Here is a 27,501-nt window from a genome sequence, read left to right as displayed (position 1 = left end):
AACCCAAGCACTCGCCCGAGGATTTCGGTGGCCGCTCCAAATCGACCAGTGAAAAATGCCACGAGACTCTTTAATTAGCTCCTTCATTCATATAGGCAACCTAGAGTTGGGTAAAATGCAAACGTGACCAGACATGACCAACCGAGACCAAACGTGACCAGACCAAGTGCACTGTCTGAGCTGCCTTGGCAGCTCAGACAATTCACACACACGAGAAAGTAACATGCACAACAACCAACAAGTGCTCCGCTGGTTGCAAAACAGTTTAATCAACAGCCTCCTCTGGCACATACACACATTGGAGCACTTTATGCAGTAAGCATTCCTCTTCCTTTGTTGTTCCCTCTTTGCAAGCACCAGAAGCATTTGTCCACCCTGCTGCTGCAGTTGCAACCACTTTGGTCTTAAATTAAAGAGCACACCATCACTTGAACACAACGGTGTCCAACATTGCTCCGAGGCACTGAACAATGTTTGATGTCATGAGGACGTCCACCCGCTCCTCCAGATGTCGCTTGGGGTCCTGAGGAACAAAACAAAAAGTACTCTGCTGTAAGCCCATTTCGTGATGCAATGAACCCAAGGTATTACACCATTTCTTGAAAGAATCAAGCTGAAAAATGAGAGCTACAAGACATTGCCACCACACTTCACAATATAAAGTATTCCAGAAATAGTGGCATGGAAGTTCATGTCCTTCAGAAATCTCGGCTTTCAGTCCCTCAAACACCTGCACATAAAAAACCTGCATGTAAGGCACATGGCAAGAAACACCACACTCTCCGTGGGTTGCCTGAATGAAAAGTCTGGGATGGATTGAAACTGTTTTAACTGTTACAAGCTGCACCAACACTAGGGACAGCAAGAGTGTTCTCTTGAGCACTGTATCCAAATTTTTACCTGCTTTCCAACATTTTTGATGGCCAGCTGCTCTGGGGTCATTTTCTCCTCATCTTCCAGGGACTGCAACAAACAGACAACATAACATTCAAATTAAGCTTAGCACGCATAAGCATTCAGAAATCACTAGTGCTGAATCACTGGCCACCATAGTACTTTTACTATTCAAACAGGGCTTGGAAAAGTTAATTTTATACATATACCACCTTCTTTTAGGGGCGAGGGGGCAGCAAATAAAATATTTCCCATGCAAGAAGGTGCAATTCCACCTTCAGGTAAACTACTTGAAAAAGCAGAGCTTATGTATACAACAGACAGCTGTGTTTACTAAATAGAGTGAAATGCCAATGTGTTTCACAGTACATTTGGAGAATGCATATCGTTACACTAGTGCTAGTCACAACTTCTGCCAAATGAACATGAGTCCATTACAGCCTGGCATCAATTTTACAGTTGCAACATCACCCTAACTGAATATTTAAAGATGGAATCAGTAGAACTTCATTGCCATACAGGACTTTCTGATGCATCATGCAAGTAATGCTTACATCTTTAGGTAATCTGCAAAGGGAGCAGAACTGCGCTATCTGCAGCCTGCAGTTCTTAAAACAGGTCTGTTTACAATTTTCACAGCACAGGTAGTGTATTCAAAATCATAAACACAACCAAATGTGTCTTCACAAAGAAGAAAATTAGGTCCCCGATCAGCTGACATTAAGATTATCAGTCTGCAGTAAAAAACATGCATGAAACCCTGTAGAGTTAATACTCATTATTCCAGCCGCTGCAGCAGGCTGATATGTTCACCCTTGCTTTGAGCTAATAGCTTAAGCTTAGGAACACGTAGCAGTCCTCTGTGTTTGATGTACTGAAACACATAGACACTAAAAACGTGTACTAAAAACAAAAATAAAACTTCATATGAAAGTTGAAATTGAAATTCTTTTAGATGTGCAGCACACCGTAGAGGATGACTTCAGATTAATTTTGACCACTTTGCTTTATTTAAGGGCCCCTTGCCAGCCCACATAGCAAACTTTGGTTATGTGTTGGAAGTGGTTACGTGCCCTCTAAGGAGGGTTCTACCACAAGAATTTTTCAAATTAGTTCATTAATAGCAGAGATAGAAATGTTTGAAACGCCACGAGCCCATGATTTCAGGGAGGCGAGTGTCACCGCCTCCCTGAAATTACTCTACTCTACTACTCTACTCTTTTACTCTACTCTTTTTCACTCTACTACTTTTAAAACGAAACTACTGTGTAAGCGGGCACGGTTTAACGAGGTTTTACTGCATAAATAGCTGCCACAGTCACAGGCACTGAGGCAGATGCAAGCAGATCAAAGAGCAAAATCGCACATTAGAAACCGATACAAAATGGCAGACAGTCTTTTTTTTCCTACACGCGTCACTGCATGACATGGGAACAATGCAGCCGCAGCAGCCGAGATCGGACCTGCAACCTCAAGCTCAGCATTGCAATGCTGTCGTCACTGGGCTACTGCAGTGGGTGAAAGTCAAAAGCTCACAGACCCTCACACAAGAGGGCACAATGTGATCCACTAGAGACACTACCAAAGGCATTTCAGCAGCCAGTGAGTGAACGCGGCTTTGTCTGAAATGCACACCTTTATTTTTAAATAGTGAAATGCATCCATCAACTTTCTGACACCGCTAGCCTGCAAGACAAAATGGATAACAGCAGGTTCAAACAGGAAGATGTTTACTGTGCACCAGGTTTGTAAATAAAGAATCGCTTGATATGAAACACAAGCATGCATGCAGCCATCTGACCTTGTTGTAGGCCTTCGCCAACTCCAGCATCTCTGTCACTGTGCTCTCGTTGACCTGGCAGTGCTGGTCGTAGTCCTGCAGTGTCAGCCCATCTGTCCAGCTCTTCTTGTGCAAGTTCAGCAGCATCTACGGCAACACAAAGTGATTCACATGCCGTGCTCAAGTGGGACAGTATTGTCAAGTGCTACAACTGACAACAGGCTACCAGGCTGTACGTCTTACAGATGACAGCTAGCGTCTGCCCCATCCTCTATCAATCAAAAATGTCCGTGTGACCATGGCTTGAATGTTCCCCGGGCAAGCAAACTGCCATTGCGAGTAACAACCCTAGCATATAGAGATTGTATCCTTTAAGAGCAGTGTTTTAGACCCAGAACATCACAAATGCTAGGATAGTCCTTCTGACAAAAGCGCAGAGCCCTCCACTGAGCTTTCAAAAGTGTGTCTATCTGATTGTCAACATGTTGACGCTGCCAGAGTAAATACCATGCCGGCAACTAAAAAAACTCCATTGAGCTGTGCATGGTACAGCTATAGCTATATTGTGGTAAAAAGAACAATAACTTCGCTGACCAATAATTGGAACACCAATAATTTGGACATGCTCGATTACTCATACTATCGCAACTTTAGTGTATTGGGAGTAAATCTTTGTTTTTCCAAATGAAAGAAGTTGTCTTTCTGTATGAAAGAATGAGGTCCACAGTACTGTAAAGGACTTTTTTTTAGTTCACAGCAAATGGATGCACGTGAAAATCGAAGGCAGTTTTCCTTTCCTCTTTTTTTTTTTCATCATGGAAAATGGGTGCCCGTTACAGTCGAAGGCACGTTAGAATAAGTAAACATGGCAAATTGTGGCGCTGATGTTTTAATGTAGCTGTACCCTAAGCATCTACAAAATTTGTCCAAACCATTTCAGGGGCACTCTAATGCAGCACAAATCTATAACATAGCATCAGCAAGTTCCTGCAAATGGGGCAGACATTGCGAGACGTTTTGCAGCTTTTTATTTTTTACGGGCAAGCGTACTGGGATAATGTTGTCCTCGCGTGCCGTATGCTGCGTGTGTGATGGTGAGCCGACGATGGCAGCTCAACTTCACATGCGCAAAAAGGAAGCGCACCATATCCAGTCATGCACATGACACTGGGAGAGGGGAGGAGTGTTGTACTTTGGCCACGCGCGGTCGCACAGGCTTTATCTTGAAAGCAATCTGCTTCGGGGGGCACAGTTTAGGTGGCCCGACGGCTCGTAGCTTTGCATGCGCAGTGCTCTCATCTCTCAGTTTGCGTTGAAGCATCACTTCGCTGGCTGCTGCTGCCATGATTCCTCATGCCAGCGATTTGACAACTAGTGTCTGCGGTCATCGAGTTAAGTTTTCATGTTTGCCTGCACACGCGCTGACGCCAAGCTAGATAATTTAGTTAGTAACTGAATGTTTAGAAGGGGGTGTTCTACTGTGGTGGCTGCTGCGTATGGCACAGTCACACAAGCCCCGTCATGAACGCAATCTACGGTGCGGACAGTGTAGATGTTTAAGCACACCGAGGGCCGATAGCATTATGTGCACTATAGCATCTATACACTTGCGCGTCACCCGCGTTAACGAAATAAAACTTCACTACAAAATTTTTTTCTCACCTTCTGTTCGAGCTCGTTCTTGCGGTAGTTAATAGAGATGGAGTAGTAATGACGGTTGAGACCATGGATTAGAGCCTGCAGAGAAGAAGGAAGAACATGGTGCACAACAAAAGTTAGAATTACACAAGGTGCAAAGATAGTAGCACACAGCACACAGAAATGAGGAAGTGCCATTCATATAAGCTGCTGTTGCTCAATGTTAAGTCGCATCTGATTTGGAGTGCCTTCTCTTTAGACCAATTGTATACCAATTGGGCTCATAGTATGAAACATTTACATCCTATTGTCTCTTCGGATATATATATGTACAGTGAAACTTTGTTAAACTGTAGTTGGCCGGAGCTCGGAAAAAGTATGTACTAAACGGTAGCACTGCTTAACCGAAACAGCACGAGATCGCCCACTTACCTGTCAAAAACAGAACTCTGAGAGTGCGATGAAAGGGCAAAAAACATGGAGTATTTATTCATTTTGCTTAACAAAAGTATTATTTTCATTTGATGCCGTGGTGGCCTAGCAGCAACAACAGTGGCCTCAAACTGCGAGTCAGCTTTTCCGCCAGCCCCCTCCCCTCTTCAGAGCAAACACCCTCATGAGGTTGACATAATGTGCAGCTTCTGCTACTGTCTGGCCTGAATTGCCCGTGCTGTCGCTTTCCGTGTCATCCTCATCACTGTCATTAGGCAACACTTCAGCAATAACAGAGGCAACAATGGCGAAAAGTCGAACCTTGAAAAGTTGAACCTCGTAGTTGACATCTTTTTGCGATCCCAGAAGCACTGCCGAGCATCTTCTCCTTTGCATTCCAAATGCCACACACCTTAGTCAACGGTGGATGCCTCTCGCCTGCCAGTGCCGACTTCGTGCCACGTTCGATAGTATGAACAATGTCCAATTTTTCTTTTATGATGAGCATCCGGTTTTTGTCCTACCTTGCACGATGCCAATACACAGGCCACCACTAGGTGGCCATAACTATCTCTGGCTTGGCGCTGAAATGATGTTGATGTTAATGTGGCCTCACCCTTCCAAGCACCCTCTACGTTTGCACTTGGAGGCTGTTCCAATCTCTGAGGTTCATTCTTTTGCCTGGCCACTCTACCACTGTGAATGCGCTACGAAAAGTCCAAACACTACTTGTTAACCGATGCGTACGCAATAAGCTTGAACGGTTTATGTGGATACAAAACGCATTATGTTCAATGGCCGCTGAGTCGGGGATTTGACTTTACTACTTTTAAAATGAAACTACTGTTAAAGTGGTTACGGTTTAACGAGGCTTTACTGTATATGAAGCTCATGGTTATATTGCGCTCAGTTTTACACAGATGATATTAAGTGAAGGACGGGACTTGGGCGGGCGTAGCGCACGTCCGTCCAAGTCCCGTCCTTCACTTAATATTGTCTGTGTAAAACTGGGGCGCGATCGGAGATATTTTGTTCGATACGCCTTCTGTTCAGTTGCTGCAACGTCACAGAGTTGCAGTATGCAAAATTTGTGACACCGGTGCGGAGAGAGCAGCCAATCAGGAAGCGGTGACCTCCCCGGAAGTTTACTTGCGTCGTTTGTCGTCTGCTTGCAAACAGTGTACTACAAAACCAAATGTTTCTCGTCTTCCAAGTGAATTAAATCTTTATCTAAAGAAATGTACTTTTTTCTTCTCAAGCACAAACACGTTTTCAAATAGTAGTACGTGTGACTACTGCAATTTATAACTATTAGGTTCTTTGCGTCGTCCCTAGGTGGTGTCGCGCACAGCGAGAAGGAAAAAGAAAAAAAAACGACGGGAAGAGTGGCGCACTTTTCAAGAGGCAGCGACAACATCCCAGTGGCTCGCTGGCACCGATGAACTTGTCGATTTCTCTGTACAACCAACGAATTATTTGTTTCGAGAAACAAAAACGACGCCGGAATTCACTTTCTGCCATCTCTTCAAACGCGTTTCGCACCGCCACCCGCTCTCCTCCTTCCTCTAGAAAAGCCAGCGCAACAACCTAAGTTTCCAACGGAAGCGCCATTTTCTAGAATTAAACTATGAATTGGATTCAAACCTGCCATTTCGCAGCCGAAAAGCCCGCCTGCTGGATCCAATCCAATCCACCAGACGCGCCATGCGAAGCCGTATGATCGCTCCAAACTTCTCAACTCCCGTCGCGTTCGGACGAAATGCTCGGTGGGCGGATGATTGACAGGAGCGTGTCGTCATTTTGACGTCACCAAAAACGGGGCGGCGCCCCGCGGCTGGCGACGTCGGCGCGGAGTAGGCCAATCGCGCGCGCCGGTAACCGAACGAACGCGCCGAACAACCATCTCCGATCGCACCCCTGAGCGCAATATAACCATGAATGTTCACCAACTAGCCCCCTTCATTGCTTTACTAAATGTATATGAAGCTTTTCAATAGTCTTGTAAAAGGCAGGGCATGTATTCTACACTTTTAGCACAAACCTTCTGAATTTCTGCAGTACGGTTTGCATACATGGGACAGCATTCAAGAAACCTCGTAAATGATGTCCGCAACTGGCCAGTACGGTAGCAATTAGCATCCCAATTGCTGTCACGAGTGATGGCTGGCCAAATACAGTAGACTCGTGATATTTCAAACTCTGATGATTCGTACTTTCAGTTAACTCAAACAAAATTCAAATTTTTGGTTGGCCTGCTGTTTTCAATGCATTTAAAAGCAGCTTAATTCAAACTCCATCATTCGGTTCATTCATACTTTTTGCATGTACATAGCGGAAGATATCCGCAAATAGAACAGATATCCGTGAATTAGCAACAGAAGGCAATTGTTGCGGACTTTTCATCTCCGAGTCTGTATTCAGAGCTTGGTAATTTTTGAACCAGTCATTTTTGGCATCACCCTATTGGATGACAATGACCAAACTCGTGATGTGGGCCCAGCTTTGTTTTTCAAAGGTCTGGTTACCAGTAGATGACCAATAAACTGGTTGTGGATCTTTCACCTCTGCTCTCTGTCTATTTTTTGTAGTTAAAGCGTAGAAATACTTAAAATGCGATTAAAATGGATGCGTAAGTATAATGTGTGCTGTCATCTTGCCCAGAATAATATATATGACAACTTCTGATAATTCAAAGTTCTTGATAACTCAAACAAAATCCCGAGGTCCCTTCAGAATTAGTCGACATTCTGAAGTCGAATTCAGAATTAGCAGACACAACTCGAGAGCCTACTACATGAATACTCCCTGACTGATATATATATAATGCCGATGAAATGGGGCTGGTTTTTAAGTGCCTGCCAGATCAAACCTTGTGTCGCAAGGGTGAGCTATGTACTGGTGGAAAGCTAAGTAAAGAAAGGCTAACCGTCATGGTTTCTACTAACAGGATTGGCTCCGCAAACTGGAGGGCAGACAAAGAGGGCGAAAAGGAAAATATTGGTCATCACTGACAACTGCCCTGCACATGGCGACCTGGAGGAGCTGGAAGCAATTTGCCTCGAATTCTTGCCACCCAACACAACAGCTGTCCTCCAGCCCCTGGATCAAGGCATATCAATATGCCTGAAGATGAATTACAGGAAGCTGCTGCTCAGGAGAATGTTGCTATATATGGACAATTCCATGCCATACAATGTAACACTGCTGTTATCGTTGGGGATGCTCACTGACACATGGTACGCTGTAACGTCAACAACAATACCGAATTGTTTCCAGCATGCCTTTCGCATCCCTGGCTGCAGCAGTGGCACTTCGCCCGCCTGCCAGCAAAGTGAAGCTGAAGAGTGCTGCGAACATGATGACGCAAGCATAGTGCTTTCTGCTCTGCAAGCGCACAACATAGCTGCCGACCTCAGCGACTATGCAGCTGCTGATGACAACCTGTATGTGTGCAGGGACGACACACTTGACGACTTGGTAGCCAAACTGCTGCCACCATAATGCAGCAGCAAAAGTGAAGAGGAGGAGTTGAAAGAGCAACCCAATGCAACACCTGCACGGACCTTCCACTACATTGGTCAGGTCCGCAAGTTTCTGACAGCAAGAGAAAACTCTTAGCTGCTCTTACTGGCATAGAGAGCTTTGTGTTGAAGGCACATGTAGCTAGGAAGCAATCGACCATTCACGATTTCTCTAAAAGGTCTGGTCAGCAACAGATGGCAATTGTTGTAGACTTTTCACCTCTGGGTCTGTATTCAGAGTTTGGTAATATTTGAACCAGTCATCTTTGGCATGACCCTATTGGATGACAACGATCAAACTCGTAATGTGGGCCCAGCTTTGTTTTTCAAAGGTCTGGTTACCAGTAGATGGCCAATAAACTAGTTGTGGACCTTTCACCTCTACTCTTGTCTATTTTTTGTAGTTAAAACATAGAAATTCTTAAAATGTGATTCAAATGGATGCGTAAGTATAATGTGTGCTGTCATCTTGCCCAGAATCATATATATGAAAACTTCTGATAATTCAAACTTCTTGATAATTCAAACAAAATCCCAAGGTCCCTTCCCATTTGAGTTTGAATTAATGAGAGTCTACTGTAATGGCCAATAAGGAACACTGTTATGCTAGAATTTTTGTGAACATGGCTAGCGATTATCACAATGCTTCCAGAGTACTACAGTTCAATGTGGCTGACACAATGAAATTACAAAAATTAACAGGAAACATTCTTTTAATCAGCTGGAACAGGCTGATATGGGCTAACAAGGACACTCATGTTAAACCAGATATGAGAATTGGTTATGATTATCATAGTGCTTCCAGGCAACTATAATTTCAATGTGGTTGACAATCAAAGAAAACAATGAAAGAATATGGGAAGTATGCTTTCAATTCTTTGACAGTCTTTGACCTCGGGACCTCCTCCTGTATAATATTCCCTTGTACTGTATCTTGTCTATTAATAATAAAACCTCATTCAAAATCAAATTGAACAAAAAGGCTCAGTTTGTGCTTTCTGTTTACACTAAACAAAAAAATCGGCAGATCCTACGCATATGTAAGTGAAGCTTTCTTTAATGTTCATTGAAATGTCTTCACTTCTACGTAACTCAACACTGCTTGCCAAATACAAGCTCCGGTTGCCTACTTCGCTTCTCTGTAGATCAATACTCCTTGCTCAATGTAAAGCCCCTCCATACACGTTTTTGCCTACCAGGTTAAGTACTGCCCCTCCTCCTTTGCCACGCTACTCCCTCGCTCACCCGTGCAGCTTTCTACATCAAGCGGAACTTGTGCAGCTGCAGCTTTTAGTTTTAGGCAGAAGCGACGTCACTACCGCATAGAGGTGCAAGCATGTGACAAGAGAAAATTCAGGAACCGGAAATACGGAAAGCGGGAACCTCAGAACCAGAAATTGCAGGAGTTGAATTGGTGTGAGCAACAAGAGATGCGCATCAAAGGTTGGTGATACTTAACAAAAGCAGTGCTGACACATGGGCGGAGGTGCTTTAGCTCAATGCAGCTCTGGTCCCATTTTGTTCTCTTTGCTACTTTCTCCACACTTGGCTGCTTTTGATGCAAACTTCACTTCTTTGCAGCCAACTTCTTAACTTCTTGCCTCTTGTTCTGATTGTCTATATGGATACCTACCCAGTGACATGTACCTATTCTGGATGACTGGCCAAGAATGTTCACGTACCCAGTGCATATCCAACGTACTCAAGTTGTATATTCGAGCACATACCCAGTGGCACACACGCAGTAGCCCAAGTTTATAATCGGCAAAACAGCAACAGCCAGCACCCACAAAGTAAGGAAAGAGGCCAAAGAAAGCTTTGCTTTAAAAAACAAAAATATACATCACTAACTGGTGTTGAACATATGACAGAATCGACCTGTGGAAATCACCAGTTCGTGTCTCACCTGCGGTATGCTGCCACTTTTCGTTTCTTTTCTTTATCCTGAAGCTAAACAAGCATTACATGCCAGTACAACTCCCATGGCACTTACAGCTGGCCCTTGGTCAACCTCCTCCTTCACCTGCAGTCCTTCTACATCCTCATTCCTGTTTCGAAAATGAATCAGTTCACAATTATTCCACCCAAAACTTCTTGCAATACTTCGGGCAATAACACTGCCTAGATCTCTGGAAACTGTATATCCCTGTTTTCTAGCACCATTATGCTATTTAAAGTGCTGTTCCGCCTAGCATTGCAGTTGTCAAATACAACTCTCTCTCTGCACAGGTCATACCTGAATAGAAGGTTTTGTCAGGTGTCCAAGATTTGACGTGGTTTGCCGAGGCTCTTGCCCTAGCACCATCATGTTGGGGTTGATAAGGCGGAAAGCATCTATCACCACCTGCGAATAAGAGAACATATGTACTTGCTTCCATATTCTGCTTTGCACAACTCACTGTACTAAAACACATTTACACAGCAAGTCTGCAGAGATCCAGGTTTTCCGTGACAGGTGCTACAGCACATGCTACAGCTCTTTTCAATAGAGAGAATTCTACCGGTGCATATGTAAGTGCCTATGTGCTACTCTGCGTAGGGAAGAGAAGGTCAGGGACAAGAAGGCTAGGGACAGGAGGCAGAAAAAGGGAAAGAAAGGAAAGCAAATTTATACTCACGGTATGTACACATGAGATAATGGTAATAGTATTGACGTAAATAGATTAGAGCTTGTCAATTAAGTTAACATCATGAAGGAATAAAAAAAGAAAATGTAAAGCTTGACATTGCTTTGAAGCAGAAAAAGAGCAAGGATGGTCAGCAAATTGAAACAAGTTGCTAGAGAAGCACCGAACTGTTTCTGCTATGTGTGGTTTTGCGATTGCTCTGGCTGGCTTCGAACTGACCAGACAAAAAGGGTTCAAACCCTAGCTGAGTTCAACTGAGCAGAATAGGAATAAATATGGCTTCTCATGTAATGTTGTTCAAGTACATCAGCTAGACAGCCCAGTTCATTATCAAGAAAGAAATGTCAGAACTCAGACCTGACATCTTTCAATAGAGGTAAAACCATGACTCTCCCAGTAAATGTGAAGTCATATGCAGGCAACAAGCGCAGGCAACAAGCACAGGCAACTGTGAATGCACCTTCAGCCACAGGTATAACTAAGACCTATAACAAGAAAAGAAAATTCCTCTCTTTAAAGGGGCCCTCACCAGGTCTGGCCATTTTGAGCTGACAAGCGCAGAGCATAATGCACAATAATGTGCAATAATGGTCGTGCCTGCAAAGTATTACATTACTACGGGCCACGGTAAGATCTGAAATTTCAAACCGAACACTCCTTTCCCTTCTCCTCGCAGCCGCCGCGCTCCAAGCCAGAGGATGATGTACACATGCTAGTGCACCTACGGTCACGTTTACTGCGACGTCACTCACGTGACTTCGAGAATTATATTAGGCAACATCTGTTATTTGTGTAATATGCTGCCTGAATAGACGAATTAAAGCTTAGAGAAATAATAAAACCCACAAACCGAATGTCTGCATGTTTTTGTTTTACTTCACACCACAGCAAGAGATGCATTTCCGTTTTGTCTGCTTATTCCGACATCGTGCAGTCGCGCGCACAGACACCGAAACTACATACTTTTCTACCTTACTCCAGCACGGGATCATGCTCTGTGATCGTGTATTCGTGCAGCACTGACTTATACTGCTAGTCAGGCATTCTTGTGCACAGCGCACGAAATTGTGTGCTGTGCGAAACAAGACAAACGCAACAGCTCGTATGAGAGACATCAGTGGAAGTGTGCAGCGCCGCAAAAATGTGAGAAAAAAAAAAGAAGGCGGGGCCCGTGACGTATGCGCCACATGATCCTCGGGGTCCGGGTATGGGAGAATACAGGGAAGGAAATTAATTTCGCTTCTGGAGGCTTAGCGGGGAAAGTGGAGAGAGTGTCTCGCTTGGCAGTGAAGCTCGCCTGCTGAAATCATGGATTCGCGGCACTGAAATATTTCTATCTCGGCTATTAATGAGCCCATTTGAAAAAAATTTGCAGCAGCAGTACGCTCCCTAGTGGACACGTAACAACTCCCTGCGTATAACCAAAATTTGCTATGGGGCCTGGTGAGGGGCTTTTTAAGAAGAACCTGTGGAACATTGTAAATGCCTATCCTTGGCATATTCTTTTTTTTTTTTTAATAGCACCTAACGAATCATATGAGTTGGCGCACCATGTCATGATTCAACTTACCTTCAAGTTAGCAAGCACTATTTTTGCTATTCATGCTGTTTATTAAAAGGGCCCTGAACCACTTCTTATTGAAGCGGAGAAAGGCATTTGAGGTAAAAATAGGTTATTTCAAAAATACTTTGCCACAAAAAGTACTTCAATGCGTTCAGCAGAAGTGGAGTTATTGGCAATCAAATACTGCCTCCGCTGTACTCCCATTCTTTCTTCAATGCCTCGCACTGTGAAGGCTACAGCGCAGCGGGGCGTACCCACAACACTCCACTTTCCAACTGTCACTGTGGCGTGCCTTTATAATTTCATTTTGGATGTTAACGTAGACGCCACAACTTCTGATTTTGGTGCCTATGACGTGCTAAACCTAAGCCAAATGTGCTTGTCCTCAGCAAACTGCATTGCGCTCAGCCAGTGGACTCGTGGCAGCGCCCCGTACTGCGGCGCCCCGTGGCAGCCGCAGTATCTACGCTATGTAGCTGATCGCAGCTACCAATAGCAGGTGTTCCGCTTCATTATGAAATAAAGCATAAGCATACCTCCTTATATAGTAAGGAGGCAGGCTTCTGTTGAAAAGAGAGCGGTGAGAGAACGGTGACTTCGCGCTCTGCTTGCGAGCTCCACACATCGCATACGACAGCAAAATTTGGCTGAGACGTTCACAGCAACGTATGCTACCCGCAGACTATGTTAGTTCAGCAAGCCCGAGGTTCAGGGCCCCTTTAAGGCATGCTAATAATTGAAGCAGATATATTGCTAATGTAATAATGTAAATAGTTCTTATAATCTGTTTTTCTGTTTGTGCAACACACAAAAAGATGAAAAATGCCTCTGTGCAGATTTTATTCATCACAATTCAAAACAAAAAGCAAGTGCGGCCTTCATCAAGAATGATGTTAACATCACTGCTGCCGCCACCAATTATAGTACAACCATTTAGTTAAAAGACAACTTCACAGGAACTATATTTAGGAACACTGAGCAGATCTTGTAAACGTATTCTACAATCTGCTGCCCTCGTTTTCATTCTGTTAATAATGAATACTTTGATACACCTCGACATTATTATTCACCCACGTGCTAACAATTCTAACCAATTTCTAACCAATCCTAACCAATTCCAAGATCTCTTGGAAATATCTGGTGGATCTAGTATTCACTATGGTACTTATTAGAGAGAAAATGCGCCATCCACCTGTTCATAGCAATTGCTACAAAGTAAACCCATACGGTTTCCTCGAAAGAAAAAGCCTCGTAGTTGAAGAAAAATTTGTCCTGGTCCGGTACTCGAACCTGGAACTACCGCCTTTCCGGGGCAGCCACTCTATTATCCGAGTTGACCTGGCGGCAAGCAGGTGGCAGGGCGAAGTCGAATTTGTCAACAACTCGAAGCAAAGGCAAGAGTTTGACGTAATAGTTCTGCGGAAACCCACAAGGTGGAGAGAAGTAATTATTAGAGGGAAAATGAGACATCCACCCATTCGTAGCAGTTCGTTGTAGTAATTGCTACGAATGAACTGCTACGAATTTCCCTCTAATAATTACTTCTCTCCACTTTGCGGGTTTCCGCAGAACTACTGCATCTTACTGCAGTATTCTACAGTATTGTTTCTGTAGAAGTACTCCAGATACAAAGGCAACATGATTGGTCACAAATCCAAATAGTATAATTGCTGAATGTTGGTTAAGCAAACAAAGACAAAACTAAACAAACACACCTTTCCCTTGACACTTTGGATGGGGTCAACGACCACCGCCACAGCACGCTCCGAAAGGGCTTCAAAGCTCTGTTGCGTGTTGATGTCAACACCGGACAGCCAGCAGCCAAAGCCAGGGTGTGAGTGGTACCAGCCCACCACCATTTCAGGCCTGAAGGAAACAAGTTCCGCTAATGAAGCAATGCTCAAATTTTAGGCGGTTGCCAAAACCTCGACTTGCTCACGGGCCATTCATAAACCACCTTAGTTGCCTCAAGAGGCACAAAGAAACGCTGAGCTCGAGCAATGGTAATTAGATTATGCTTTATTTATAGCTGCTAAGGTAACTGCTCTAGGGCGCAATTGGAGATCATTGTTGGAAAAACGCGTTAAGGTTGCATTCAATTTTGTTTCATGCAAGCGGTCTAGGCTGCACCAACAGGCACGGCTGACGACTTCAGCGCAGCCTAAGTGAGTCGCATGAGGCGAAACTGAAAACAAACTGAAAGCACGTTTCAAACAACAATCTCCTATCATGCCCTTGGGCACTTTTGTAATCTCCTATCAAATGGGAAAGGTGTTGTCACTCCCTCAAGAGATCATTGCAGTCGGCAGAAGACAGTTTGAAAAACACTGGTTATCAAACTAATTTTAATGAGTCAACTCCATCACAAGCATGCTGCCCACCAAAGAAACTACAATGGAAGTTGCCTAAAATAAACAACAGGAGTTTCAGGCACTGATTGCCACACACAAGATTACTCAAAATATGGTAGTGCGACATACCTTCCTGTTTGCTTCAGCATGTCCAACATTTTGGCTTGGAACACAGGGTCTACTGCTTCCACACTAACACCCTGCAGAAAGCATTGAAAGTAAGAGCTTTCGTGAAGAAAAGGAATTGTTCTGGTAAACTAAGCACACGCTTGTTCTTTAATGATGTGTGCCCACTAAATTTGCATCTTCACATTAGTACACACTCAAGCATGATGGAGAGGTACATGCTGGAAAAAAATATATGCATCGTTCTAGTTTCTGCGCATCCATGACTCTTAGTCTGCAGATTAGAGATTTGTGACACCAGTCATGGTCCACAGACACACTGCACTCTACTGTTGCACGGAACTACTGCAGAAACAAGATGGGCGGACACAAAAGCAAAAATGGCACCCAGCAATAATGAAACAATCAGCACTGCATTAGTGAGATGCAATGTCACAGTACAACTTTTCCCTGCTTCTCAAAGTGCTTCCAACAACCTTGCAGGCCAACAAGAAAAATCATGAAAAACTAACTTGTCAGAATATATCAATATTTATAGTTCTGAATGAATCCTTGGGTTTTATGTGCGAAAGGCGTGATTCCGGAGTCCCCCACGTACTCCGAAATAATTTTGGCCCCCAGGGGATCATATTTACACTTTTGACCGTCGTCTGAAACTTTAGACTGAGCAGCATGTGACATGAGGCGCTATTCACCTACCAACAGTTTACATGAACTAAGCTTCCATATCAAATGTGCGTTTGTGAAGACGTTGGTGCTTCCACAACAGCTTGTTGTGTCCAAAATACGAGGTCGAGCCAGGCCCACATCGCAAACAACCAATACTTTTCCAACAAATAACTCAATGTTTCAACGCAAGGAACGATGCAGAAAAAATCTTACCGTTCCAGACTGAGGCATGGCGAATACGTCTATCACCCTGACGGTATAGTCATCCACGAATTCTCCCAGCATGAGACCCATCACCTCCATCGGAACACCAGCTCGGCCGTGTTTCAACATCTAGTAAGAAATAAGGTAAATAACCAGGCAACTTGAGTTCTCCGCAACGATGTTCCAATGAGACATTTTGAAATCTAAGTCATTAAACTTCCCGAAAGAAATCAAGCCCTGAAAGCGCTTCACGCCCACGACAATATCCACCATGGATGAAAAGGCTGAGTTTCTAAGGGAAGAAATGACGCAGCACGAAACATGGAACTCGCGCGAAGTCATCGGCGCGCTAGTTAGCGATGTTTATCATTCAGATCTGAAAACATACCTTGAGCAATGCTAGAGACGAGATGTAAACTTGCTCGGCCGTGTCGACCACTGGTCCATCACTGGCTGGAGGAGCCTGCGATGAAGCATAACAATATACAAAGCCATTGATAATGAACCGACAACGACTAGCACGGGCCAGTAGCGGCATTTCAACGGAAAGCACTTCAGAAGAGTTGGAGCCCGAACTGGGCTACTTACCTGCCCGAGACCGGACAAGTTCCCTCCTAATCTCAACAAACGGTCCATGTTTATAAAAAAATCTGCAAGGAGAAACGAGAGGTTGCAGCCAGCGCGCAGCGTTGGTTTGACGGCCGTCAGAAGCGCAACCAACACGAGGATCACATCACTTGCTACTGCTGAAGATCACTGAATAAAATCCCCGACTCTTCCCATTTCCCAGACTCTAAACTAATGTTGCTGATGTTCAGTATCACGTACCATGCGAAAACTGTTCGAGAAATACGTACAAAATCGTCCGGGCGCAGCGAAATGACTCGGCACTCCGCGGTGGCCCTCTGAATTTCAGGTGGCGCCACCACTTATAGCTATTCAGCTACTCAATATCATTTATAAAATTTATAAATTTATCGCGACATAATTTCAGCACACTATGTTGTAAGTAATTAATAAGAAAGTAGTAATTGCTTGGATTCTAAAGCAAACAATTAAACTTTTTGTTGTATATTTTTTGGCGCTGCTTAACATTACTAATACTGATGTCACACAGGGCCCCTTCGATTGCGATCGAGCACGATCTGGATGAATTTCTCGATCATGATTCGCTCCCTTTCTCTGCCTGTTAAGAAGAATCAGCTGCGATGGAGAAGCATTATCCCGATCGGGTTCTATCGCGATCAAAAGTGCCTTATGTGACAACCATATAAAAGGAAAGCCGTCTGCGGGGTGTGTCATTCGTCTATGCTAATCTATGCGTTTCGTTGGTGCATCTTGGTGCATCAATTGGCGTTCATGCGAAGTTGGCGGAGTTTCGTTTCGGAAGTTTTCGTGCTGGTGTGATCATTCACTGGAGAAAAAAAGTACTGCTTGCAGTCGCTCGCTGGGAGCAACTGGTTGCTGGCTGTTCAGTGCTTCACCAAGTACACAAATTTCAAATGTCACCGGAGGTCGCGGAACATGCTGAATCTTCGGTACTGCCGAAGAGTTTTTCCGGAGGACCTCATGGTTTGGGTGTGTATTGCTTGTCAGGTGCCGTCTTGATCGCATACTTGACACACCGTTCTTGCATATGTTCCAGGTGACCCAAGTGACAGACGGCTGAGGAAAGTTGAGGTTGAAGTCCTCATCCCTCAGAAGATGAGGAACAAGGCACGCGACGAAAAGTGCGCGGACCTCGTTCTAAGTACGTGCGATGTGGAATCGGGGAGTGCGTCTCGAAAGAAGACTCATTGTCGGTTCTGCAGCCCAGTACAGACTTGTAGTGCATGTACAGGTGTTAAGAATACTGGGGATTGATGGTCATGTAGTACAAAACTTAATACGTGCTTAGTTGCGTAGCCGCGTGTCGCAAAGTGCTCTTCCGAACTCGGCATATGCGATGCTCTCGCCCTTTAGTAGCTGATGAAAGATACAGAAAAGTATCCCCAGCTTATACACGTGCTTTCCTCATGCCGTCGACTTCCCACTTTGAGAGACTGACTGACACGTTTGTTTAGTACGATAAGTTGTACCCAGTGGCGTAGCAACAGGGGGGGCCGTGGGCCCCGGGTGCAAGGGGCTAGAGGGGGGGGGGGGGGGTGTCATATACACCCGGAACTTGTTGATATCCTCGCTTTCCTCGACTACAGCTGGGGGGGGGGGGGTTGACACAAGACCTATGGGCCCCGGGTGCCAGACGACCTAGCTACGCCACTGGTTGTACCTAACGGCAGTTATGCAGTATTCCGTCAGATTAGAAAGTGAATCCTATTGTACGACGCTTGATAGCAGAGGCTTATTATATTTTAATCATTGCAATTGGCGTAAAAGCACTGTCATATAAGGCAAGCCTTTCACTCTGTACTTTTAATTAGAGTACAGTATGTGGCGTGACATAAAAATTGTTACAGCGCAAACACATGCAACCACAAAGTATCAAGTACGGACAAGCGCCGCGCTTGTGTCTCGTCCTTGATACTTTGTGGTTGCATGTGTTTGCGCTGTAACAATTTTTATGTCAAATATGCACCAACTCACCCAGAAAGAAGTTTTAATGAAGTATGTGGCGTGTACCTCCACTGCTGTGAAAATTTTGAATCCAGGTGCTGGTGCTAGCACTTATTGTTGCATTATGTCACCTTGGTTTTGACAAATGTTGCCGACATTCCTTGTCCAACCACAGTTGGTCATCTTGGTTTTTGTTCTTTTAGAGTTTGGCGAATGCAGCAAAAGAGAAGGTTTGATGTTACCGTTCATGTGCCGGAAGGAAAACGATGCTCTCAAGGCATGCTTGAAGAAGTGGTGAGTTTTCTATTTTCACTATCAAGAAATGTCAGGCATGTCCTTTACTAGCAGTTTCTCTCATTAGCTAGCAACAACTGCTTCCTCCCCATCATGTAAGCATGATAGACAGTCTTTACAGAACTTTGTTTTTGGTTTTTGGAGCAAATTTAGCTAGAGTTTATCACCACAGACATTATAGCACTGTCAACTTTTTGCTAGTCTGGAAGTGATTATGAACTATTCATGTGATGGGCTTCACATTCTGCATTAGGATCGACTGTCTCTTTCAATTAAAACGTTAGCCCAATTTCTGTATTTACTTGTTAGTATATTACTAACAAGTGTGTATACAAATGGTGAAGGGGGCAAGTTGAAAGTGGTCTATTGGTCACTTTATCATGTAAGCAGCACATGTTTGCACAGTGCATAATGCAATGAATGTAAAATCATTCAATAGGAATTAGCTTAAAGGGGCCACAAAACACTTTTTCTAACATAGTAATAAAATGTTGCTGACTTGTTAAAGAGGCTCCTGTGAACATGTGAGCCAAATATTATTGCACTGCGTTCAGTGGGGAATTTACAATCTCGTGTCAAGAGCAGTGAAAAATCACTTGCTCTCGCTTCCACAATGTCATCATGCAGCAGTCAATCTGAGAAGGTGCATATAAGAAAGCCCTTATTTGTCAGTTTGTTTGCGGAGTATGGAGCAAGGCTTTTTGTTTTAAACTGCTCTAATCCAGTTCTTGCTCAGGCTGTCAAAAGAAAAAAAAGTCCTTCATAGATGTATGGCAATCTTACAACTGATACATCTAAGACAGCTGGCACAGTTATGCCCACGCATCTGCAACTCGAAAAAAAAGAGGTTGTCAGCTATAACATGAGAAGCCATTCATCAAGTGTTCCACAGGAGTGGTATACGCCATTCCCTTGAAGTGTGGAAAGGCTTATGTCAGCCAAACTGGCCGCTGCATTAATGAACGCTTGGGGGAACATGCCCGAAATTTAAGTAACTTAAAGGACAAGTACGCACATTTGGTTGCACACGTAATTGCATGCCCAGGTTGCGAGGCTCGAGTGGGAGAGACGGAGATTCTCGGTAAGAGTGCAGACGCAACGGCGCGGGTCAGTTTGGAAGTGTTTCACATACAGAAATATGTATCGCTTTTTGCTGCAGAGCTTCAGTTTTTGGAAGCGACCGCTTACTGATTTGATTGTATGTTAGTATCCATCGCCTTTTTTTCTACTTTTTACTTTTTTCTAGTTTTCTTGTTTTCCTGCGCCTGATTCTGTTGTCTGCCGGCACGTTCGTTCATCGATGCGCAATGTCATTTTCCCCGATTGTATCACTCCTTCCCCCCTTCACTTCTGCCTTTCCCCTTATATAAGGTATCCATATTCTATCAATAAAATTTAGTTGACAGTCAGTGCTTGTGTCTCGTCCTTGGTACTTTGTGGTTGCATGTGTCTGCGCTGTTACAATTTTTATGTCAAGACAGTGAAGCTGTATAAGAAAGTTCTCTCACTCTTTAAAAGTACTACGAGTCTGTTTGCTGGCTCATGACCTCGCTCAAACACTCTAGCAGTTGCTGCTGCATTTGAGCATGCTCGCGGCAAGCTATTATTAGTGCCCACTCCCATGCAGTCTGCATCACAGCGCCAGAGCATTGCATTTCATCACCAGAGCTGTAGAAACGCCTAGTTGACCTCAAACACGGGTACGGTATAACACAACTTGAGAAACAAAAATTACGGATTACTGGTTTAAAAAGCAGCACACATATAAGTTGACTATTCGAATAAGATATATGCAAGGTAACTTTCGTTTTATAATCATTGATGTTCATGTTTCTAAGCAAAGTCGGGTTTCTGACACATGGTGCCTTTGCCTTGCATTTGCATTTGTATTGACCACACTCCCTCAAGCCAGCCTTCACCACAGCATGAAAACGATTTGCAAAACTCCCCGTTACAGCTCTGCTGTAAAAAGAAAGATTCTTGTGTAGGAACTATCTGTAATGAGCAACATTTGAGTAAGCATGGCTAAGGACCTCTGCTGAGGAGTTATGGAGGGAACTGTGCAGACTATGTAATGAACCGAAGGCAAATTAGAGAACCCTTTCACTTGCGGCTGCCAGAGTATAGCTGGCTCCCATGTTTATTTTTGATGACGAAGTATATCGTGTGAATTTCTAAATTTATAAACAGTAATATAAGGGTTAGTTTTCTGAAAGTGAAACTTAGCTCACAGAACAAAAAATTCATAAACAAATAAAGATAATGCACGGCTTCTGACCACCATTTTTGATGGAAAATCACAATCCTAAACTTTGCTCACTTGTTATGTAACAACTGTTTGATCTTTTTAATGATGTATGTTTCTTTTTTCTTTCCTTTTTTTTTTTTCAGAAGAAGGTAATGGGAAAGACTAGTGTTTGGTTTTACTTTATATAAGAGTAGTCTCCAACCTAAAATTCAAATATGAGATTTGTCTCACCTTTGTTTAGTTTATGCCTATTGATTTCAGCAAGGTTTATGAAGTCTATATGCAGCAATTTTGCTGACAAATTATTGTTTCTATGCATTCTAATCTTCATATTTAAGGCAAATATTTGTGGCTAGTCAATATTTTACTAAAATGTTGGCTACTTATTGAAATTCAAAATTTGAAAAATAAAGTCATTTTACAGCATGTGTTTGCTTTGGCTAATCATTGCCTTTAACTTTGGTACATAATAACCACATGTTCCAGGAATGACTGCCTCTCATCATTAAAAATAGGGGATTTGAAATAGATTAATCTTTTTCTGACAGCTTCATAGTGGCTGTGGTAACTAGATAACTTTTAAATTATGGCTTTAGAGGGCCTCTTGAGATTGCAGAATTAAAGTGAGCCTCAAGGCATGAGCATCATATGCCAGAAATTTTGTACCTAGCGCCAGTTTCGAGAAATGCAAACTCAGTACTATGAAATGCATTGCTCTTCCAGATAGAACGTTTAGGCAGTGGCAAAATATGTCATTGTGCAGATTTCGATGTTTGCTGCAGCAGTGAGGCTTGTTCAGTAAATATTATCTGTTCTTGAATTCCATATTCTTAAAGGGGCCTTGATGCCAAATTTTCCAATTGGCATTATGCATTGCATGTTGAACTCTGTGTCCCACAGCAATCTGGCAAAATTTCAGTGCATTCGGTATGGTAGAAAACTTGTATGTGGAATTTTTTAATGTCACAGTTGAACCGTACAGCAGTCTGGCAGCACTTATGGGTGATGAAATGAAATGCACCCTGAGTAATATGTGCATGGTTTTGTTATCACATGTGTGTCCAAGCAGTCAGCCTCAGACGCACTTGCACGACAGTAGGCATGCACCTTCTCGGCACAGGTGTGCACACATGGTTTGGAAATATTTCGTAGATAGCACAGCGGTGGCATTGCACTTGTTCATGTCACAAAACGCATGCAAAAACGGCAGGTGCTCTTTGTGGGAGGGGCTTAGAGGCAGCAATTTGAAATTGCAATAATAGGTTGAAGTTTGCATGAAAGTCCAGTTCCTTTTTTTCTTTTTTTTTTGTGTGTGTTTGTCTAACATTATTGGCCCCTCCACTCTCTGTTACAATGGTAAACTGGGAATACTCAGTTTAATAGTATTCTAAGTACTACTGACTAATATGGACACTCCAGCAAAGGACGCGATGTGCCTCCTAAAAACTAACATCGGTCCAGCTGCGAAGGATATCAAGGAAATCTCTCTGCGATACATGACGAATGGCGTCGCGGTCTCTTCTAGCAATAAGCAATTGATAGGAAGCATGCAAAGAGCCATAGAGGAGAACTCGGTGACGCTATCAGCCCTGATAGTCCGGGTAAGTGAAAAGCGAAATCCCCGCGTGAAGTTTTTGGGTGTTAACCCTGACATTGCGAAAACTGTGACGCCATGGTTCTTGCCATTTTCACCAAGTGGCCATAGCGACAATGTCATAGCCAATTTAATGATCAGAGATAATCATCCAAGAAACAAGTTGCATGTAGCTGCTAATTTTGTAGCAACAGTGCGAGACCCCATTTACTTCAAGGTGTACCAAATCTATTTTGTTAATTAGTTGCATTTTTCTGAAGTTAACTCCTGCAATTTGTGCACTCCTGCATGTTATAATATGGTTTCTGTAGGTGCTTAGTTTTCTGCAATGGTTTTGTACCTCACATCTCACATCCAGAGCTTTGGATGTGAGTACCCCGTTTATATAGCTTGTGCTCACAATTTGTCCAGGTATGAGGATCCCGATTTCCAACAAATCTGCAGAGAAGAGTACCTGAGTGAAAGGAGCAACTTTCGGGAGACTGGTGTGTGGCGAAAGAAGGACAAGCGTGCTGAAATCAGGAGTAAGGCTGAAGAATCCAGTGATGCATGAGTGAGATGGAGTACAAGTAGTGTATTTTCATTCCTCCTGTAGCCTAAAAGATAAGGTACTTTTTTTAGGTGCAGCCCAGGAGTAAATTTATGTTGTTCCTACAGGTAAAGTGTTTAACCACTGGTAAATAAAGCTTTTTATGACTCTGTCGTGCATGGTTCTCCATGTGTTTTCGGTACAAGATTTAATTATTCACCTTATGCTAAATTTCAAATGGCATCATGGCCTTCCTTTAGAGTAGCGTTAAGAAATCTGGAACATGTCCACATTGTACTTTGTTTTGTACTTAGCCTGCGATGCTGTGGAAGCTACACAAGAAGTCCAGTCATCAAAATGCATCACTCTGTGCATTTCATGGTCAAGGCTGTGGTCAAGTCATTCTATGAATTGTCCTTGTGATGTACCTAAAATTTTAAAGCAATCCTTTATGAGTTGTAAAGATTCAATATTGTTTTGGGACATGCTACAGAGTACTCTTAAGACAGTCTTTTGAAACTGCATACTGGTTGATATTCATCAACATGACGTGGCATTGGATATGTTTTTCCTAATTGGACTACATTGTTTATGAAAGAGCACATGTTGGACCACAGTTCTGAGCCCATTGTTTCTGTTAAAATTCCACTTTAGTAAAATGATTGTTAACTTGAAAGACATGTATCATTAGACAGTGTTTCAACCGGACTGACACCATGTCTTGATTAATTGGCTGTTGTTGCCCCTCCTTTAGGCACCAAAGTGTTTGTAGTGTGCTTTGTCACAGGATGCACACATGGGTGCTCGTAATCCTCTTTAGACTATCGATGTGCAATGTGTTGTGCAGTTCTCGCATACAATGTTACACCAATGTGTTACAATGTTACTTGATACAATCAGTACTATGTAACAAAAAAAGAGCATTTCATGGTCAAGCAATCTAGGCATCCAGCTCTAAATCAAAAGGCTGTGGGCTCAGCACCTTGCCTGGACAATCTCTTCTTCATTTTCATTGAGGGAGGACACTTATTAATTTTCCTCGCATGAAGTTTTATTGGTGTCTTTTGAACATCATACCATGTTTGTGAAGTTACACGCAACTCCGCAAAGAAGATGCAGCTATTGCCAGTCTATGCTTCACTGCGAGCCAGCAGCATGTGACTGCCACGGCAGGATGGGAAAAAAAAAAAGAAACACAACGAAAAGCAAAATGGTCTGAAACAACCTACAGTTTACTTCCATTAAATCAACCCGGATAGGACCGATGAAACTTGTCAAATTATCTTGCTGCTTGCATTAAACAAGAGGCAGAAAGAACCCCAAAACCTACCGCTGATTCATTTGGCAATATTGCCCCGTCTCAAACATGTCCCCGAATCAAATGTGCATACACTTTTTATGGGCTCAAAAGCAGAAAACTCGCGTAAAAATTACATTAAGGCTCCTAAACAAAGTAGAAATTGAATGAACCCCCGATTTTTTAGCAAGAAAAATGTAGCATGCCCTCTATTCTTGCATTAAGAAGAAAGCCAAACCAGTGTTATGTACCTTCACAGAAGGGAAATTTGTTTACTAATGTCCATCATCATCACTTAGCACTTTATCACTGTCTATAAAAAAACCAGAATGTTTCCACCATATGGTTCACAGTGCATTTGGTATTCTGTATTTATCAAATGACCCTGATACAACTGCAAATAGGATGATGCTCCACATCTAGCCTAACCACCTCGCTAGTTTCTCCTGTGACACATGCAGTTCTCTAGTACACCAAAAACACATGATGCAACTGGTTGCCGCTAGACTAAAGGGGTCCTGAAAACTTTTGCAACTAATCGCAGAATCATAGCATCACTATTAGGGGACGTCATCTCACAAATCTCATGCCACAAAATTTTTTTGAATCCTTCAACTATAAGTGGAGCTATTGCACCAATACCCGAATTTTTCTCGTTTTGTCTCCAGTAGCGTGCTGGAAGCTACATACCGAAGTAGCCAAAAGGGCAAAGCCCCGGCCAAAAGTTGAGTGTCGCAGCAGCTAAAGGTCTCATCGCAGCACCCCATGGCAGCTAAAGGTAGACTAGACTATACAGCATGCTGCTGCCATCTCTGAGGCCACGCGCAGCAAATGCAACTACACGCAGCGCAAATATGAAATTATTTTCCTGTCTTCTTGAGATTGCAGACTTATACAGTAACACCTCTATATAATGAAGTCGGCAAATCGGCAGTTTGCTTCGATATGTCGAACGAAATTTTATTGTATGGAAATTTGACCTTTTATGCAAATAAGTACAGTCGCCGATCGATTTCTCTTACACGGTAAAGGGCCACAGAATTTTCCGAATTATCGGGCAATCGAAAAAAGCAAATTTGAATGAGAAACCAATTCATTTTGGTGAATTTGAGTCGCAGACAAATGATACAGTTTCATGCCACGTCGACAATATCCTCACATAGGCGCTACGAGTTAAGCAAAGCCAGCTATGCTTTCGCGTGTACTCCACCCTTGTGACTGATAGCATCACTCCCACTGGGACGACGGTATCATTATAGTATCATGAAAAGCGCTGGCAGCGGGGAGCGAATGCTTCGTCTGCCTCTCGCTCCAATGGGCCACCAAAGCTCGAGATTACACAACCTCCAGTACTAAACGTGCCGGAAGACAGCTTACATGATGCCACGCCATCTCGGCACGCCCACACTTTGCACATCCAGCAGATTACCTCTAGTGCAGGATATGCAGCTTTGCATGAGCTCACCCGCGCCTACAGCCATGCGCAGCCACTGCTGATACGTGAGCCAGAAATCGCGACGCGCGTCAACTTGCCCCCCCCCCTCGTCCCATGTTCGCGCTTGATTGCGTTACCGTGAGCTTGCTCCCCTCCTCTTTCCCTCTGCCAGTGCGGGGAGGTGGCACTCGTGCGTGAAGCCACCACCTTTCTTTCTCACCCATGCACACTTTAACTCGTACCTAAAGCACAAAGTGCGCTGGGTGCGATAGGATCTTATTACACTTGGACTTCATAGGGAGCATGATGCAGGTTCACTTGGGCGGTCATTCTCATTCTTGTCGCGCTGCCATGCGTGCCTTGAGGTGTGTTTGCAAGCTTGTGATTCAATCATTTGGCCATCTGCGTCTGCGGATGTTTCCATTTTTTGCCTCGACATTTTTTTGCTGTGGAAGTGAAATTTCGTTATATTTAAATTGCATGTAAACACACTTTGTTATACTGAGGTTCTAATTGCATGTTCTATGAACAAGAGGTTATGAAAGGTTAAATAATTGTTACATCGAGAATTTTGTTTTATTGAATTTCATTATTTAGAGTTTTAACTGTATTTTCATTTATTTGACTCAAGATTAGCAAACTTGTATTACCGAGAATGCTCTCTCGCAACCACAAAATCAGCCAAGAGCATTAATAGGCCAGCTGCTTTCGAAGACGCTGCATGACAATATTGCAGAAGTGAGAGCAAGCAATTTTTTTCTGTGTTTGACTATTGTAATTTCCCTGCTGCATGCAATGCAGTAACATTTGGCTCACATGGTCACAGCAGCCTCTAAAACAGATTGGCAACATTTTCTTGATATGTTCAAAAAGTGTTTCAGGGCCCCTTTAACATGTAAAGTAACTTTCGTTTGAGTGTGCTTCCATAGACTCAAAGTGGAATGCTTTGCTATGCGAGAATTGGTTCTGTTGCCATCTGTGGTGGTCGTCTTATCAAGGCAATGGTGATGACACTAACCCGACTGGCACTGATGGTAGTTGCTGACGTGGTTTTCGTTTCATATTGGATTGCACTGCCCAAGCAATTTTCAGGCAAATTTTCTCGAAAAAAAAGGCACGAAATAGAATCGGGTAAATACTGTAGTAATTCATTGTGAGCTGCCATTTTCGGTGTAAAATATTGCTGGGGCAGGCCAGAAATAGGCATTTTCAACGGAAGATAACGTGTTCGCCACACTCACTATGCCCTAAGCTCCACCAAGACACACTGCCACTTGTGTAGTCAACACTGCAGTCACCACTGGGGTCGGTCGCATGCGTGATGACCAACAAAGTTTGTATTATCCAACAAAAGGTAATTTCGAGGTCGAAATAACAAAAGTTTAGGACCGCAGAAACATTTGGGCACTGGCCGAGACCTTCAGTAGAGATTGAATTAGCTGAAAAATCTGAATAACTGCAGTCGAATTAACAGAAGTCTATTGTATTAGCAGCCATATAGCACAGTTTCATCACTTTAAGGGCAAAATAGTTTTTTTTTTGTTTAATGCTGAGCCTGTATAACAAACAGTTTCACATAATTGCTGGCAGAAAAACACTAAACTATTTATTAGTGCAAATGCAGTCACTGCAAAAAATCTTGCTAGTATCCACGGTGTTGTATGCTATCTATGAAACGGAGTATAGAGAGCAAACCCTCCGAATATTTTGTTGAGGTACGACACTTAATGGGCCCTCACCAGGCC

General features: G+C 43.4%; 2 protein-coding genes across 4 annotated transcripts; one reads left to right on the top strand and one right to left on the bottom strand.

Annotated features, from left to right (window-relative positions):
• Window positions 1-224: 224 nt before the first annotated feature.
• Rpn11 (regulatory particle non-ATPase 11) lies at window positions 225-16,744 on the bottom strand. 2 transcript variants are annotated; one of them, XM_075688987.1, is made up of 11 exons: window positions 16,664-16,744; window positions 16,395-16,456; window positions 16,195-16,269; window positions 15,816-15,935; window positions 14,937-15,007; window positions 14,172-14,322; window positions 10,502-10,609; window positions 4,337-4,411; window positions 2,696-2,821; window positions 901-963; window positions 225-523 (listed from the first exon to the last, which is right to left on the bottom strand). In XM_075688987.1, exons 2-11 carry the CDS (start codon window positions 16,440-16,442, stop codon window positions 425-427), a joined length of 936 nt encoding a protein of 311 aa, XP_075545102.1. In that variant the 5' UTR covers window positions 16,443-16,456; window positions 16,664-16,744; the 3' UTR covers window positions 225-424. The 2 variants fall into 2 exon arrangements, with proteins under 2 accessions (XP_075545102.1, XP_075545104.1); XM_075688989.1 differs by having other exon boundaries at window positions 16,635-16,722.
• Window positions 16,745-17,120: 376 nt separating this feature from the next.
• Window positions 17,121-23,197, top strand: LOC142579113 (COX assembly mitochondrial protein homolog). Of its 2 annotated transcripts, none has more exons than XM_075688994.1 (4): window positions 17,121-17,293; window positions 17,452-17,556; window positions 18,563-18,653; window positions 22,907-23,197. In XM_075688994.1, the coding sequence occupies exons 1-4, from the start codon at window positions 17,125-17,127 to the stop codon at window positions 23,046-23,048; spliced, it is 507 nt and encodes a 168-aa protein (XP_075545109.1). In that variant the 5' UTR covers window positions 17,121-17,124; the 3' UTR covers window positions 23,049-23,197. The 2 variants fall into 2 exon arrangements, with proteins under 2 accessions (XP_075545109.1, XP_075545110.1); XM_075688995.1 differs by having other exon boundaries at window positions 17,121-17,384.
• Window positions 23,198-27,501: the final 4,304 nt, after the last annotated feature.

Source organism: Dermacentor variabilis, chromosome 4, assembly GCF_050947875.1.
Source record: "Dermacentor variabilis isolate Ectoservices chromosome 4, ASM5094787v1, whole genome shotgun sequence".
Taxonomy (NCBI): Eukaryota; Metazoa; Arthropoda; class Arachnida; order Ixodida; family Ixodidae; genus Dermacentor; species Dermacentor variabilis.
Note: the sequence above shows the minus strand (reverse complement) of the source record. Positions and strands in the feature narration are given on the sequence as shown.

What these genes read in the sequence shown, in the direction of transcription:
- Rpn11 (XM_075688987.1), bottom strand. Translation starts at nt 16,442, where the DNA reads ATGGACCGTTTGTTGAGATTAGGAGGGAACTTGTCCGGTCTCGGGCAG. An exon ending in TGACAAAACCTTCTATTCAG is followed by an intron (nt 4,412 to 10,501) that starts GTATGACCTGTG and finishes TCTTCTCTGCAG; the next exon opens with GCTCTAATCCATGGTCTCAA. An exon ending in AGAACGAGCTCGAACAGAAG is followed by an intron (nt 2,822 to 4,336) that starts GTGAGAAAAAAA and finishes GTGTTGCCGTAG; the next exon opens with ATGCTGCTGAACTTGCACAA.
- LOC142579113 (XM_075688994.1), top strand. Translation starts at nt 17,125, where the DNA reads ATGCGTTTCGTTGGTGCATCTTGGTGCATCAATTGGCGTTCATGCGAA. An exon ending in GTGCGCGGACCTCGTTCTAA is followed by an intron (nt 17,557 to 18,562) that starts GTACGTGCGATG and finishes TTGTTCTTTTAG; the next exon opens with AGTTTGGCGAATGCAGCAAA. An exon ending in AAGGCATGCTTGAAGAAGTG is followed by an intron (nt 18,654 to 22,906) that starts GTGAGTTTTCTA and finishes CAATTTGTCCAG; the next exon opens with GTATGAGGATCCCGATTTCC.